Source organism: Symphalangus syndactylus, chromosome 11 (genome assembly GCF_028878055.3).
Source record: "Symphalangus syndactylus isolate Jambi chromosome 11, NHGRI_mSymSyn1-v2.1_pri, whole genome shotgun sequence".
In the NCBI taxonomy this organism is placed as follows: Eukaryota; Metazoa; Chordata; class Mammalia; order Primates; family Hylobatidae; genus Symphalangus; species Symphalangus syndactylus.
In genome coordinates this window covers 77735785-77752745 of record NC_072433.2, presented here as the reverse complement: position 1 = coordinate 77752745, position 16961 = coordinate 77735785, and the positions used below count along the sequence as shown (strand labels likewise).

The 16961-nt window shown below is 33.7% G+C and overlaps 1 protein-coding gene across 3 annotated transcripts; it reads left to right on the top strand.

Moving 5' to 3' along the window:
• The first annotated feature begins 812 nt into the window (after positions 1-812).
• On the top strand, positions 813-16630 carry CETN3 (centrin 3). 3 transcript variants are annotated; one of them, XM_055298959.1, is made up of 6 exons: positions 877-1038; positions 2837-2969; positions 4878-4992; positions 10782-10859; positions 13767-13838; positions 16229-16630. In XM_055298959.1, the coding sequence occupies exons 1-6, from the start codon at positions 1022-1024 to the stop codon at positions 16270-16272; spliced, it is 459 nt and encodes a 152-aa protein (XP_055154934.1). In that variant the 5' UTR covers positions 877-1021; the 3' UTR covers positions 16273-16630. The 3 variants fall into 3 exon arrangements, with proteins under 3 accessions (XP_055154933.1, XP_055154934.1, XP_055154932.1); XM_055298957.1 differs by having other exon boundaries at positions 10782-10973; XM_055298958.2 differs by lacking the exon at positions 13767-13838 and having other exon boundaries at positions 813-1038; positions 10782-10973.
• Positions 16631-16961: the final 331 nt, after the last annotated feature.

Sequence of the window (16961 nt, the reverse complement as noted above, 5' to 3'; positions counted from 1 at the left end):
TCCACTCAATTTACCGAGCACCTATGCACCAGACATTTTATTAGGTACAAGGAAAAGCGTTAAATAGATATAATCATGGCCTTCAAGAAATTGAACTTAGCAAGAGAGACGAGTAAGTAGACATTCAAGTGAGCTTTAGGAGACTTGGTTTGGTAGTGAAGGCAGTCTCGTGTATTAACAGCTTACAGCACTGTAAAATAAGAGACAGAAGCGAACAAATCCGTTTCAAACAGTTCTAAGGAGGAAAAAGAGGGAAAGGCGGTTTAGATACAGCTAAACCATAAATAGCCTGATAATCTAACTAACCCTGTGATAATCCAAGTATAGTCAGAGCACCTGCCTCAGAATCACTTGGAAGGCTTGTGAGGAGTAAAAACGCAGATTCATACCTACTGAAATTTGAATGGAGAAAGACACTTAAGTCTGCATTTTAAACACATTCCCCAGGTACTGAGGCCATTCAAAGTTTTAGAACAGAGCAGAGGCAAGTTTCGCAGACCTTGTTCCTCAGGTACTCCCTCCTTCTAGCCGGAGGGTGGCCTGCAGCGTGTCCCTTCCCTTCCCACCGCCGAAGCTGTCCATCCAGTTTCCGAATGGCGGCCCACAGACCGCACGGCTTTACCAGAGAGAAACAGAGCACCCACCAGCCAAACAGCCATACAGGTATAGGAGGCCGGACCCGCAAAGGATTCGGGGAAAAACGCATCGGGCCAATCCGAAGGGCGAGAGCGGCCCTAGATTGGGGGAGGGGCGTAGGGACGGGGGACACAGAAAAAAAAATTTTTTTTTTCCTTGATTGACGTAAAACTTACCCAATGAAAATAGAATTGGTAAAGCTTCCGCCCTAATAGGCAGAACTATAGCGACATTTCAACCAATCCAGCTCAAAAGTGTCTATGTTGTGGGAGTTCCCTGAGGCCGCTGAGGTCGTTCGTGTCTGTTGAACGGCTGTGGGAGTCTTGCTGCCTTGGGTAGGGGGTTAAAATCGTTCTTGAGAGGAACGTCTCTGTGCGAAGAGATAATGAGTTTAGCTCTGAGGTCGGTAATAAGGAAGCGGCAGTGCTCTCCACACCCCGGAGCGGGACCCAGGGAGGGTGTGTGTGGAAGGGAGGACGTTTGGGGCCGAGGCGAGGTAGGGGATGCAGTTTGGGACGCGGGAAAGGAGCCTAGGGCAGCCTGCCCGGATCATTCACCCTCTGGGCTCTGATGCCCTGCAGGGAACGAGACCAGTGCATTTCTGCTAAGGAGGTTATTTCTGTCAGCGCGTAGGGCTTTGGACTGCCAAAAGGATGGGCTTAGTTGCGAGCGAGGAGGGAATGAAATATCGCGAGGCTTCTATCTTGTTTCTCTGAGAGATCAGGCCGCGGACATCCCTTCAGTCAATTCGTGTGCCTATCCAGGGCCCCACCTCGGCTGCTCCGCTGCTAATGCAATCACCCACCTATAAATTTTGGAAATAACGAAAAAACTCTTTCCTCTTCTCCCAGGGCCCTGCTTTACGGTGTAATTGGAGACCCATTTTAGTGACTTTAATTGGCAGTCTGTCTCTTGGATTTCCTAAATTTCTTGCATTGTTTATCTTTCAGTTCTAACCTCTAACCCTGTGTTGCCCTCTCCCCCTGTGTAGACGTTGTACCGTAAAACTATCCATACACTTAAGACACTCCAAAAATATTCCATGTTCTGCTAAGGGATAATCATGGTACCCTTGGATGGGGTCAGGGGTGGGTCGGTTCTGGACTTGGCCTCTGAAAGTCTCAGGAAGGAAAAGACTGACCCCAGGAATACCCAAGTTTGTGTCAAGTCAGGTCTCATGAAAGGAAGATCTTCCTCAGCTTTGTCATACTGCACCTACTGGTCACTTCCTAGCTTTTTTTTGTAGCTTTCAGAGACCAAAACGACTTTCAAATGCAACTAGATAGGTGTTTTAAATACAGTCAACTGGTTTTGACATGTTAATGTGTTATCGGATTGTGTTTCAAAACTTATTCCAGTGTTGCGGCTCCATTTGAAAATTTGGAGCACATTTAGATGGGCAGCTCTTAAGGAAAACATTTCTGGCTTTAAAATAATTTTTGCTTTTTTTCTTTAAGCGTTTCCAGAGTTTATGAGAAGTTTAACCTCCGGTTTACATGTTAAGTGAGACAAGACTCATCACATTTTTATATAGAATGAAGCACAAACATTGTATATTGGCATCTAATATTTGTCATATGTTTAGACTCATTAATATTTTCGATTATTTAATATCAATGGAGGAAATGACACATAAATTGCCAAACTGTTAAAAACGTGTAATCTAAAAACATTTTGAACCAACAGTGCTAAAATACTGTATAAGTTAATTCACTTGTTTTTTTTTGTAATTTTATGAACATAATTATCAGAACTATCAAAAGTAAACCGATATATAGTGATTGTCAGTTATGAATTTTGGTTTCATTTGGAGATTTTTATTTAACATTCTTGTAGGATAACGTGTTTTTGTTTTTTTGGTTGGAGTTGGTTGGAGTTTCAGACATAAAAGTAAGTGTTGCTTATTCACAGTTCTTGTTTCTTCCACAGTAACATTAATGGGAATAAATAAAAAGCTGGGAAAAGGAAAAGTTTGGTCCTCATTTCTTTTAATAATCTGTAACACTCTTTAGTTTTGCGAAGTTCAGATTTATAGCAATTTAGACTATGGAATAAACAGGGCATTGACTCATAAAGGGAAAGTTTCCCTATCTTTCTCCAAAGTACTTTCTTTTTTGAAATTTAGAAAATAATTATTGGCTAATTTCTGTTAGTAAAGAGAATTAAAGTGGACTAAGGGCTTTTTCTTTCCATTTCATAGAAGTGAGCTTGTAGTGGACAAAAAGAGGAAAAAAAGAAGAGAACTGTCTGAGGAACAAAAACAAGAAATTAAAGATGCTTTTGAACTATTTGATACAGACAAAGATGAAGCAATAGATTATCATGAATTAAAGGTAATGGTATACTTTAAAATATTTGTTTCTGTGTTAAAATAATTTGCATTTTAACAGTTGCTTTACATTACATTTCTAAATAATTATTTTAACTAAACTGGTTTTGGAACTATGAAGGCATTTTAAGCATTCATAGTTAGGTGCTATAATAAAACTGAACAGAACTAACATAGTTTTTAGAAAATCTTTTTCACATGAGAAAACGAATAGTATTTTAAATGTAAAAATACATTCCTAGGGAAGGTGCTTATTTTTCGCTGACATGATTAAAGGATTTCAAACTGGAATTTATTCTTACCATATTCTTTTCACTGTTTTTTTGTTTTTGTTTTTGTTTTTGTTTCTTGGTGACCCATACTGTTTTCAGACTGTGGGAATGTTGTCTTTTAATCTTATAATTTGGATTTGTTAGTAACATAGTCTCAATCCACTTTCTCTGGTGCAAACAACTTCAGTGCTGTTTGATGTTGACACATGCTAATAGGTAAAAATGTCAACTTTAAGACCTAGAATGTCAAAGTGTAGGGAGAGATGTGTAAATTATTATTTGTCAGGGTATAAGGAGAGATTTGGGTTTAGGGTAGAATGGGACTTACTTTCAGCACAGTGGGAAAGATAGTATTTTGAGATTTTTAATAGCTTTAATGGATAGGTGAATGTAAGTGTTTATTTGGTAGTTTTAATTTTTGTAATTTTGTAAGGGATTTTTAAGCATTAGGATTCCATGTAGGGATAGGAACTATGCAGTGACAGGATAGAATGTATAAAAGCAGTTAATAGGCCTGTAAGTCTAGCTTTCTCAATCTTGCAGTCCTCTTTAGCTCTCTTTTGCCGCTGTTTTTTTTTTTTTTTTTTTTTGGTTACCCAGATTTGATCAATTCTTCCTTTACAATGTCTGTTCCATTTGTAACCATTGACTCTCTTGGTTTGGGACCTTATTTCATACCTGGAGCTTCCTAAATGATTTCTTACTAGTTCACCTTGTACACTACCACTGAATTTAGATAGTTTAAAAATTCTTTCACCATTGCTCATAAATTGTTCATTGCTCATAAACCATAACTCCTCATTGTATACTACTTAAAGTTCAGATTCCTTTGCTTTCTACTGAATGTTCTCTACACTTTTGCCACCAACTACTTTTTTCATTTGCTAACTGCTTTCTTCCTCCTGAACTCTTCTAATTCAGGTGGAATTCACCTCCTAATTCAGGTGAGCAGTTTACCTCACCTGAATTAGAAAAGTTCAGGTGAGGTAAACCGCTCTGTTCATTGTCCTTCGAACCTATTGTTCGTTTCAGTGTTTTTTTTAATACCAGTCATCCTTCCCAAATGCCCTACTCCTCCTCTTCATCTATCCTTCAAGGAACAGTTTGAATCTTTCCAAATAAGACTTCTCTAGTCAGTAATATGTCTCCTTCCTTATTACTAGTAACAAAATCTCTTTTTTCTCTAAACTCAGGGTCCTTAGCCCTGTCGTTTACCTGATAACTAATCATGGAGAGACTGATGATAATTCTTATTTTAATGTTTTATCTCTTCTATCATATAACTGTTTAATATTTATGCCATGCCTTTTTCTCATTTTGATTGTTAATCCCTTCAGAACAAATAACAATCAAATTATCTGTGCAATAAGTTAGTGCATTTTATATAGTAAAATCTGTAAACACTTTTTGGTTACTTTGTCATATAAAAAAATGCAATTTATAAATGAAAAAACTTATACATACTTAATTTCAGTAGTGAAGAATAATTACACTATCACTGCTATTCTAAAGAGGTAAAACATGCAAAAAAGTTATATTTTATTAAAGTGTTGTCATCTCTTAGGATGTAAAAACTTAATAATTAGAAATTCTTTTGTAAAGAGTGCTTTATAATTTGCTTTTCCTTTTTAATCCAAAAGGTGGCAATGAGAGCCTTGGGGTTTGATGTAAAAAAAGCTGATGTACTGAAGATTCTTAAAGATTATGACAGAGAAGCCACAGGGAAAATCACCTTTGAAGATTTTAATGAAGTTGGTGTGTATTTTAATAGTCTTTGTAATCAGCAGCTGTTAGGAAATTGTCTGATTAATATCACTTTTTAAATTTTAAATTCTCTAGGTTATGGAATTTTCTTATAGAACACTGGTGTATAATGTGACTCTTACTCAGTTTTTTTTTTTTTTTTCCAAAGAAAAAATATGGCTTTGCTCTGAGATTTATAGTTTTGTCTTTTGTTTTGTTGTGAAGATTCTAACCAAGGAACTGTTGTGTAGCTTTTTATAGAAAGATGCTTTTCCAAGTTTTTTGTATTTATATTATGTGATAAAACTTGAAGGGTGATCAAAAAATTATTTTTGCTTAATAAAACAGAAAATTTGATATCCTGCTGTTTGGAAAATGTTTCCCAAGACCTTTCTGGTATGTGATTTTTGTTGGCTAAGTGGGAGAAGAGGGAACTGGTAGTAGTTGGTATCTTTGGCTGTAAATGAAATGCATGACTTCAGGCTGACAAAGTTTATGAGAGGCTACATCCTCTGGATGACCTTGATCTCAGTGGATAAAGTCATCTGTTTAGAGGGTAGTAGTAAAGGAGGCAGTGGGCATACTGGAAGCAGGAGAAAACATCCTTGTACCACCAACTGAAGATAATGTGTCATAGGATTAATATGGCTAAATTTTTGTATAGTTGATTTTAGTGAATTATTTATAGCATATATAGACCAGGCTTTTTCAAAATAGAAGAGTCTGGAAGGCAAGGACGTTGCTATTATAACTTAAATGTATTGTCTAGAATATTATCTACAAAATATGTAAATATTCAGGTTTATTTCTGTTTTTTTTCTCTAAACCAATGGGTCACGATATAAGCACATCATATAAGTATTTAAAAAATTTGGAAACAAATTCTGTTGTATACACAAACCCCTTATTTTAAATATTCATCAAGAAGCAATAGGGGAAGCAAAAAGAAATGGCAATTGGTAGACGCAGAGAAAATTTAGATTCATGTCATTACTCAGTTTTTTAAATCCAAAAGCTCAAGTCAAAAGCATTTGAGATGGAAAATAAATGATAAACCTAAGAGAAAAAAAACACAGCACAGAAGATCCTCAACTTATGAACTAATATATGACTGTTTAGAGAGGCAACTTGTCCGTTGGGGACATTTTCCTTTTTTCCTCTAATTTGTAGAATTAATTATTTGAGGAAAGGGAGAGAGCCACTTTTGTTCTCCCAGAATGGACACTCTCCTGAAGTTTATGATCGTAGTATTCCTAGTTTTACCTTAGATTGTTTATTTGTAGAAACAAGGTGTTAGTGTATAGTGGAAAAGATACTATTAGGAAGGAGCTATAATCCAGGTAGTTTAGTACAGTATAGTGGTTTAGCACTTGGAACCAGATTCCGTTGGTTCATACCTTGGTTTTGCCACTTTATAGCTCTGGAGCTTGGTCTTTTTAATACCCTGTGCCTCATTTTCAACTATAAAGTGGGGATCATTGTACTCTCTCATGAGATTCTTCCAAGGATTAAGTTAATGATATGTAAAGTACCTAGAAAAGGGCCTGGCATGTTGTAAGTGCTACTAAGCATTTGCTATTATTATTGCTTTAAAAAATTGTCTTTGTTTCAGGGGCTCGAAATAATCATATATGCATCACTGGGACATAAAATGACTTTGTGTATATTTTTTATTGACTTTTTTCATAAAGGCTATTGTAAGCACTATATCATCACTAATAATTTTACAAAATACGTTATTTCATCTTAAATGAACACAATATAAAAATTGTGATTTTTATTGGCAGTTGGGACCAGAATCCCATGCCACCTCCACTTTTTCCTGACACCCCATCTGTTCTATGTTATTAACAGAGCAGAAATACTGGGTTCCTTCTAGAATAAATAGATGTGGCTAAACTTCAGCTTTGACACTCAAAGATTAACCTTTTGACAGGGTCAACATGTATCTTAGCTATCTTAAGGCTACCTATGGAGAGTACCAGGTGTCAAATAAAAATATATTACTGTTTGGGAATCAGTCAAGAACTATGTATTCCCCTTTTGTTGATTATTTTTAACTAATCACTGACCACAGATTAATATGTTTTATACTTTGGGACAAGTGATTCTAAATCATAACATTTGAGTCCTAGTTTTATGAACTACCCAAGGACACTGTTCCACAGATATATCTGGATGAAGTTCGGCAGTTAACTATTATAGACTCTTCCTAGTACTGGAAAAAAGCTTTAAAATATATTTAACGTAAGTTTAGAGTCAAGACAGCCTGAGGCTAGTGAGTAACATAGATGTTTTAGGAATTACTGTCTTTAAGACCAACATAAGTCAAACATTTGTAAACTATTTTTGACATGTACTACTTATTATTGTTGATTGAGATTATAATACTGTATTATTGTCTTCATTTTGCTTATTTAACACTGAATTTTTTGGTATTAGGTACTGTACTGGGGTTGGGAAGAAGACTTAATTAAAAGTTACTAAGAGGTTCTTCTTTCAGGGAATTTACAATGTAAATATAGGTGACAACAGGCTATAGTACTATGTGGTAAATTGTAATTTTGTCTAGGACAGAAGTCAGCAACTATAGCCTTTGGACCAAATTCAGCTGCTGCTTGTACACCACCACACCCCTTCTTTTATGCAGCTTGTGTGCTACTATGGCAGAGTGAGTAGTTAGAGACTTTATGGCCCTCTACAAAGCCTAAAATATTTACTATTGGCCTTTTACAGGAAAGATTTGTTAATCCCTGATCTAGAGGAATTGAAGACTTTGCAGAGGAGATTTTAAATTTAGGCCTTTGGAAATGTGAGTAGGATTTCATTCCAAGATTGCCAGGAAGAGTAGAGAAAAAGCATTCTAGGCTTAGAAAGCAGCAACAACAAAGAATGGTACTAGAAGTATAGCATGTTTGGGAAACTAGGTAGTGTTCTGGGCTAGATGATAGGGAAATGACTGGAAATGTAGGATTGGGCCAGATTGGTAAAGTCTTGCAAAACATAAAGATTTTGAATTCTAGTCAGCAGTGATCATTCACAATTTTTAAAGGAAGGGGATATGATACGTTTGAGAAGGAAAACTGTTGAGAGTATTATTGATGATGAGTTGGAAAGAAGAGAGACTGTGGACAGAAAATACTATTTTTTTTGCTGAGGATGGCGAGGGTGAAAAGAAAATACATTTAAGAATAAAAATGAGGCTGGGCTTGGTGGCTCATGCCTGTAATCCCAGCACTTTGGGAGGTCAAGGCGGGAGGATTGCTTGCTCACAGGAATTTGAGACCAGCTGGGGCAACAAAGTGAGATCCTGTCTCTACAAAAAATTTAAAAAAAATTAGCCAGACGTGATGGCACATGCCTGTAGTCCCAGCTGCTTTGGAGGTTGAGGTGGGAAGATTACTTGAGCCCAGGAGTTGAGGCTGCAGTAAGCTGGGATCACACCATTGCACTCCAGTCTGGGCAACAGAGCGAGACCTTGTTTCAAAACAATAAATAAATTAGAAAAAAAGCAGTATTCTCAATACTATAGCACCTGATTAAGTTTGTGGGACTGAGAATGATTTATGCTTTTCAAATGTGGAATCTAGCTGTAAATGTTGCTGTTATCTTTTGGTGGGGGTAGGGGAGGCAGCTGCAGTTACCATGGTGGTAATGGAATGAGTTTGGAGTCCAACATGTCTAACTGGTATGTTTGGATAGAAATTTCCAAAAGACATTGAGAAATACAGTTAAAGCTATATTTCTAGCGTTACCTGTAATAATTTTTAATTTACTTTTGATGTGATGTTTTTGGATTTGCCGTGTTCTTAAGTGATTTTTACACATTAAGGGTCTAAGAAAGTATTTTGATGGAGTACATTTCTGATAGTATGTGTAATTAAATCATTTGAAAATACAGTTACATGGACAGAAATTTGGAGTTTTGTGAAATAAATGAAACCCAACTTAACTGCCTCTATATCAGTTTACTAATATTTTCATTGAAAATATATTTCTTATAATTAAATTCTACTTTGTGGAACAAGAATAGAACCTGAAGGCATGGAGGAGAGTCATTATAAAGTTATATATTAGGTAATGTTTTTGCTGTCCAAAATGATGAGCATTTATAATTCCCAAGAAAAGCTGCCTTTTTTGGAAGAATATTGATAAAAGAATATATAGACACATAGCTCTGAAATAACTAACACAATTAAAGTACCAGTGGGATAAGAATTTATACATCTTGGAGCCCCATCTGTTCCCCAATCACCCTGTTGCTTCTTTAAGTACATTAATACTTTCAGCAAGCTGCTTTTTTGGTTCACCTGTCATGTAAATTATTTAATTGGTGAAGAAAATTTCTTAACACTTTTTTTCCTTGTCCTGCTTTTTTGTTGGGACTAAATTCAAAATAAGTTGAGTATGTGCCATAGAGTTAAGTGTGGTATTTTATTTTGGTGTTATGGCTGTAGATATGCCAGCTCCTTTTTGACTGAATATTTATGAGCTTTGATGATTTGCATACTTACAGTAATATACTTCAATTAGTTACTTGGAAGCCTTTTTGGATAAAATTAATGGATAAAAGGAAACTATTGAAAATATGTGTAGATGATACAATAGTCATTTGAATAGGTGATTATTGAACCAAATACGGGTGAAGCAGCAGCAAAACAACTTGTTGGAGACGTCGATTGTATTTTTTTCATTCTGGATTCCTTAAACATTCCAGTATTTTCCATCTATAAGCAGTTGCTTTTTTTTTTTTTTTTTTTTTTTAACAATTCTGTAACCTTCAACAGGACCGAGTTATTTTTAATAGCATAGTAAAGGCCATAAATACCTTTTCTTGTAGTGGCAGATACTGTATATAATTACTTCAGAGATATTTATTTAGATATTGTTAGAATTTTATTTAGTAACAACAATTTTTATGCCATAGATTTTTATTTTAATTTTTATTGTGGCTATTGATTAAAGACTGGTAAAATTGAAAATACTTAAGCTTATTACTGTGTTACTACTTATGATTATATTTAGTGTATTAAAATACACAATTACCATTGAGGTTTGAAACTGTATTTATTTTTAGTTAGTTGTCTGAGAGTGATTGATGCAAACAAAATGGGTAAGCTTTAAGGAGACCTTCTTTCTAGAGGTCTTTTTTGGGTGGGCTTTCCTGCTATAGTCAGATTTGATCCTATTTACTACTTTCTAAATTTTGGAAAACCAAGAGGTTCTTCTAATCACGAAGGTATTAGTGGAATTTTCATCTGCTGTCTGAGACTGTGCCTGTGTCTGCGATGGCAGTACTTTTTGTCTTTCGCAGTTTTTCTTGTTTTGAAGTTGGATTAAATTTGAGGAAGAATCAGTGTTAGTATGACGTTTAGTCAGCAAGCAGCTTTTATTTAGTTAGCTCCAATTATTTTGTTGGTATGTCTCTCCACAAGTAGATGACACACTCATTGTGTGCTTGATGTCAGTGGAGCCTAGTACAATTCTTGATAATAGTAGATCTTAAATAAATATGGTATAAATGTAGTCCTTTTTATTTTGCCTCTGTGTGATATCGTTTTGCTTACTTTTATAATAAGACAAGTTGCTCATAATAAAAAAGGTTAACATTTAAAATATGGATTTGATTTTTCTAATTTCAGGTTTATCTCGGGGTTTGGGGATCTCATTTGACATTTTATTGTCAAACTAAAAGTTGACAGTCCCAGCTTTAATTCTCATCTAATATTTAGTTGATTTCACAAATGAATGCCTTTGTGATTATGCAGGTTTATTAAAATATATATGTTTTTAAACTGTAGTGACAGACTGGATATTGGAAAGAGATCCCCATGAAGAAATACTCAAGGCATTTAAACTATTTGATGATGATGATTCAGGTAAAATAAGCTTGAGGAATTTGCGACGTGTTGCTAGAGAATTGGGTGAAAACATGAGTGATGAAGAACTTCGAGCTATGATAGAAGAATTTGACAAAGATGGTGATGGAGAAAGTAAGTTTTAAGTGAAACATATTTTCCAAGTTTTCCTGATGCTACACATGGAATACATTTTTCTAAAACCAAATGACTTGCAGGACTTTTTTGTAAACTTAACCGCTTCTTGTAATGGGCCTTCTGTCTAAATAATTCACATATTCAATTTAGAATGAAGCAGATCTCTAAAACCAATTATACCTCAAGAAGGTCCTTCGCTTTTCTCTGAAGGTGAAACCACCAAAATTTCAGCCTTTCAATAGAATTTCAGTCTTTAATGGCTTCTCCCTCAATCTACATGCTAAGTTCTAAGTTCTATTGATTTTCCCCTTCAGATGTTTTGAATCTGTTTTTATCTTTGTCCATTGTGGCTGTCCTAGTTCAGGCCCTAATTTCTAGTTAGGAATGTTATAATGGCCTCATTTATTCTTAACTTGGCTGCCTCCTGGGTGCAGTGTCCTGTGTGTTGACTGGTGCTACACAGTGAATAAGGCAGATGTGGTTCCTGCTTTCACTTTGCAGTCTCTTGTAGTTTCCTAATTGCCCTTTAGGCATATAAAAGTCTCTAATCTCTTCTTCAGTCTCTTGGTCTCATTCTTTTCCTAAAATATACATTTGATAATGCCATTTACATGTTTAGATACTTGAAACAATTCTTCAGTGCCTACAGAGTAAAGTTCAAAGCCTTCTATGATCTGTCCCACCTTGAGTAACTAATTTTACTTCCCAGTGTATCCTTTCACTTTTCTTCTTTAACCCTCACCTCCTGTATGTACACATTTTGTCAACATACTCTATCCTGAAAACACATTTTTATGCTATTTGTTTCATCATGCTGTTTCTTAATCTTAGAATGCTCTAGTTGTTAATTTCTGTCTGCTGAAATGTGATTCATTCTCTCAGGTAAATATTAAACACCATCTTTTTCCCAAAAGCTTCCCGTAACGCTCTCTGTATGAATCATGAGACTTCCATTGAAGGCCTATAGCATTTAGAGAAACAAATTGTTTTGATACTTTCATACACTTAATATGGAAACTTTTGGCTGGAAACTAAGTTTTGTTGAGATAAAAACTACTTTATTTGTATGTTAAACTGCTAAAGATTAGACCTTGCTGTCTTTTTTGTGGAATTTAGTGTTCTTCTCTCTTTGTGACTTTTTCATGCTTTTCAGTATCTAAGAGCAATGAAATTTTAAAAATATTGGATATATAGAATAATAAACATGGTGAATGTGAAGTTAAAGGTAAATAAGATGTACTACAAGATAGACATAAAGCTGTGGTAATGATACAGAAAGAGTCACTTCCCCCCGCCCCCTCAACAGCATATGTAAAATAAAACACGGCACATCTTTTGGAAAAAATGAAAGGAATGTTTTGAAAAGCCAGAATGGATAATCTTTTAAATAATGATGATGGTTGTTAACATTTATTTAGCAGTTACTATATTGGATATTAGCATGAATTATGTCACTTAATTTCCATAATAACTTGTAAAGTAGATATAATATTATACCTATACATGTGTATAATAGATGTGTATATAGAGATGAGGAAGCTAAAGCTTTGAGAGATTAATAATCTGCCCCAGGTTATCACAAAGCTAATACTGTACATGGTAGAGCCAGAACTCAAAATCAAATCTCCATAATGGCAAAGAATGTGCTTTAAAACAATATTGTATTGCCTCTTGGGCTATCAAGTAAAATATTAACTAGACTTCTATGTTTATGGAGTTTTAAAAATTACATGCTATTATAGGAAGCAGTGTATTAGCAACATACTCGGTTGGAACTTCCAGTTCTAAGATTTGCTTTTCCCCTTCAAAGCCAGATGGTCTCTAAGGTACTTAATCTACTTAGTTCTCTAAAATTCTTATTGTTAGCAACTTGTAATAAGATTTGCTCTATGAAATGGTTGATGTATGAAAAATTTTGTTAAAGAAGGCAATATAAAAGGAAACAAAGTGTCATATTTTCTTGATTCAATAAATGTTTTACCAAAGCTTATTTTAAGCTAGGCATTGTGGTAGATTTACTAGATATAGGAACTTGATATAAGATATTGTTAATAGAGAAGGTTATAAAATCAAGTGTACAGAGGTGTAGAAGATTGTCTTTTAATTGCCTACAAGACAATTAAAGTAAAGTAGCTAGTTTAATTTCCTGAGCCACTTTCTAATTTTTACTTTCTTGGGTTTAAGTAGTGTGTTTTTAGGTATGAATCATGGAATTCAGTTGTCCCTTGATAAGCACAGGGGATTGGTTCCAAGTTGCTTAAGGATGCCAAAATCTATGGTGCTCAAGTCCCTTGTATAAAATGGCATGTATTTTCATATAACTTTCACATATCCTCCTGTATACCTTAAATCATCTCTAGATTACTTATAATACCTAATACAATGTAAATGCTATGTAAATTGTTGTTACACTTTATTTGTATTATTTTTTATTGTATTATTTTCCCAAATATTTTTCATCTGCAGTTGGTTGAATCTGCAGATGTGAGGAACCTGTGGTTACAGAAGGCTTACTGTATTTTAAATACTTTTGAAATGCTATTATAGTTTAAAGTTTTTATGTATAAACAATATAAAAATTAAGCGTTTTGTGGTTTTCAAACTTCTATATGAAACTTAAAATTTGCAGTTTGAATATTGAAATTTTACAGATCAAGAAAAAGTTCTGGATCTTTAAGTAACAAGTACTTTTTGGATTTTGAATATTTTAATCATGGCTGTATTACACTGTTAAAATGATTTGTAATCAAATCATTCTAAGGCTGTTTTATGTTTTTTCTCTTAATAGAGTTCTTAAGAACATACTCTTGCTTCCTATTTGGTCTAGATGCCTCAGTCTAAGTCGGGAGTTCTTCAGTGCAGGTGCACAGTGGCTAAACTGATTAATAATTTTATATATTTGAGCTGTATTTATTGGAAAGAGAGAGGGATCATAGCTTTCCTAAGATATTCAGACATGGCTTTTTAACTGCAAAGGTTAAAGATCACTACATCAATTTGTAAGATTCTTGAAAGTAGTTTGGAGTATTATAGATTTTGTATTATGTTCTTACCATGTCTGTCATAGTATTTTGTAGATGTTAAATACTTATTGCATGGATTCATAGTTCCCTGTCAGCTTCTGGAGGATGCATTTTTCCTAACTTGTAGCTTATTTCTGTGAGGCATACACTATTCTTTGACTGTATTTCTGATGGTATTCTCCCACCCCAGCTCTCTTTCTACTTCCTTTCCAAATTCTGTATTTTTGTTTTAGAGCCCAAGTAATGATTTACCTTTACCTAAATTTTTCTTATTAGTAATAATTTTTACCATTGTGAAGGATATTTTTTCAACACTGATTTGGTCTTTGTTTTAATAATAAATAGTATTTTGTGTTATAAAACATTTGTTCTGTTTCAAGTATAAAAACTGACTAACATAGTTATCAAAACCGGTTTTCTATGTGGTTTCTAGAACCAGTGCAGTGTATATTCTTTTCATTCCCTATGACCATGTTTTATCTCCTCAACATTTTTTAATTGGTTAATTTTTTCTAACTATTCATTATGAATATTCTCAAACATAGAGAAAAATTGTCAGACTAGTACAATGAACACCATTGTACCTTCTGCCTAGATTCAGTAATTAGTACTTTACTGCATTTGCTTTACCTGTGGTGTGTATATTTTTTTCTCAATCATTTGAAAATAAATTTCATATATCAAGAACTCAGTTTTTTAGGCCAGGCACCATGTCCCATGCCTGTAATCCCAGCACTTTGGGAGGCTGAGGCAGGTGGATTGCTTGAGCCCAGGAGTTCAAGACCAGCCTTGGCAACATGGTGAAACCTAATCTCTACCAAAAATACAAAAATAAGCCAGCCTCATAACCCGGTCTCTAAATTAATTAATTAATTAATTAAATTTTAATAATAAAACAAAAAAAAACTTGATCCTTTAATATTTTAGCATATCCATCTACTAAGAAAAAAGATATATCTTTCATAAAGCTATGATACCAATGTTACACTTAAGAAAGTTAACAATAATTTTATGATATCATATAATATCTTTCTCATTTCAGTTTTAACGTATTCCAGAATAGGAAGCCTGGTGTCTGTTTTGATATATTACACAACACTTATTGTGGTGTTGGCATTCACTAGCCACTTAAAAATGTTTGATTCAATGGAGTATTTTCATATAATACCTTCTATGGTAAATAAGAGTTAAACAATCTAAAACATCATCTCATAGTTCAGTGTTTTCAGATGAAGGAAATGAGATGCAGAGCTGTTCTGTGCAGAGCTATGACTAGAGACCAGGTCTTAAGTCTCAGTGTAGTTTTCTTTTGGCATTATCAAAATTATCATTCATAACTTGTGCATTGTTTAGGTATGTATTAAGTCCTAGGGCTAAATGCTAAATACTTACCGGAAGTATCTTCTGAACATTTTTCTTAATTGATATGTGTGCATGTATTGGGTTTTCAAAATTATATTCTGTAAGATTATCTGATTTATTATTTCTAGATTGCTGTCTTAAACATTATGTTTTATAAATTGGAGATTCTTACTATATTTATAATTTTGGCAAACTAAAAATTAGTCCTTATCCATGATTATTTTCTGTATTTACATCTATATAGTTACTGGATTACCTTGGTGATTAAGATTACATCTGTAATCTTTTCAAATTGCCATTTTTATTGATACTTTTGAGGTATGGTGACCTGGTTTTAATTATTCTTTAACATAGGCTTTTAAGTATATAAAAGTTCAAAAAATAATAATTTAACTTCTTTTTATAATTTTATTATATTTTCATTCTTTAGAAATCTAATTTACATGCATGATATGTTCAAGCTTACTTGTAAAGGAAGGATTTGCTAAATGAACTAGTAGAATAAAGATGATAAAGAGGGTTGTTTAAAGAACTTTGAAATGTCAAGCATTTAAAATGTTTTAGCAAGTATGTACAAATATGACTGTGATTGACTTTTTTGGTAACATTATCTTTTCCCCAGTTAATATTATAGAATACTAATTTATAATGTTTATCACATTATATGTATTTTTGCATTCAAGAAGTTACATTTAATAAGCATGTTCCACTTCGTAACAAAGAAGTAAAAGCAAAAAGCCATGTCTTAATGTAATAATTTTGCATAATGTAAAATTATTTAAATACTTAGTGTAAAATGGTAGTCGTGGACTCTGAAAAAATAAAATGTTTATATTTCTGACTATTTCATTTTCTTTCTTACCACAGTAAACCAAGAGGAGTTCATTGCTATTATGACTGGTGACATTTAAAGAATTACAAGGATAAACACTAAGAATGTTGCAGTTACCATCTTATATTCTATTTTTGTGCCTGGAGCCATGTGAAAAAAACCAGCTTAGTTCTTTTATCCTAAAGGACCAAAAATAAGCATCTTGTGTATTTGTATTTTACTACTGTTAAGTTTCTTTGTATGAACTGTGTTGTTAGTACTCAGATAGTTTAGCTTTGTATTTATAATAGAGCTTTTATATAAAGTTTTTAAAAATTGAATATGTGATATGTGTTCTTTGAAGGTTTTTTAATTTAACATTAATAATCGCTTTTATTTTGGTGCACACGTTTTCCAGACTTTCGTTAATAAAATACTTATTTTATTAGAATTTTAAAGTTTGGTAAATTTGTTTTTATTCCTAGTATCTGTTAACCCTCAAGAGTGGATTTCTTAAATCTTCCCTTTATAATTTTACTAGTTTCTGAAACAAAAATTGAAATACAAATAGCAATAGAGTGGCACATTTTTCCATTACCTAACATTTCATCAATTTTGACATTCTATGTTTTAATACAAGCTGACTCAATATAAGCCTAATTCCTTTTTTAAGAGTCCTGTCTTTGAGTTTAGAGGGAATAAGTATTGTGCAGATAGACCCATTTATCCTTGTGTATTATGTTTCTTAACTCTTTTGGTATCAATGTAAGTATGAAAATTAATTTTCTT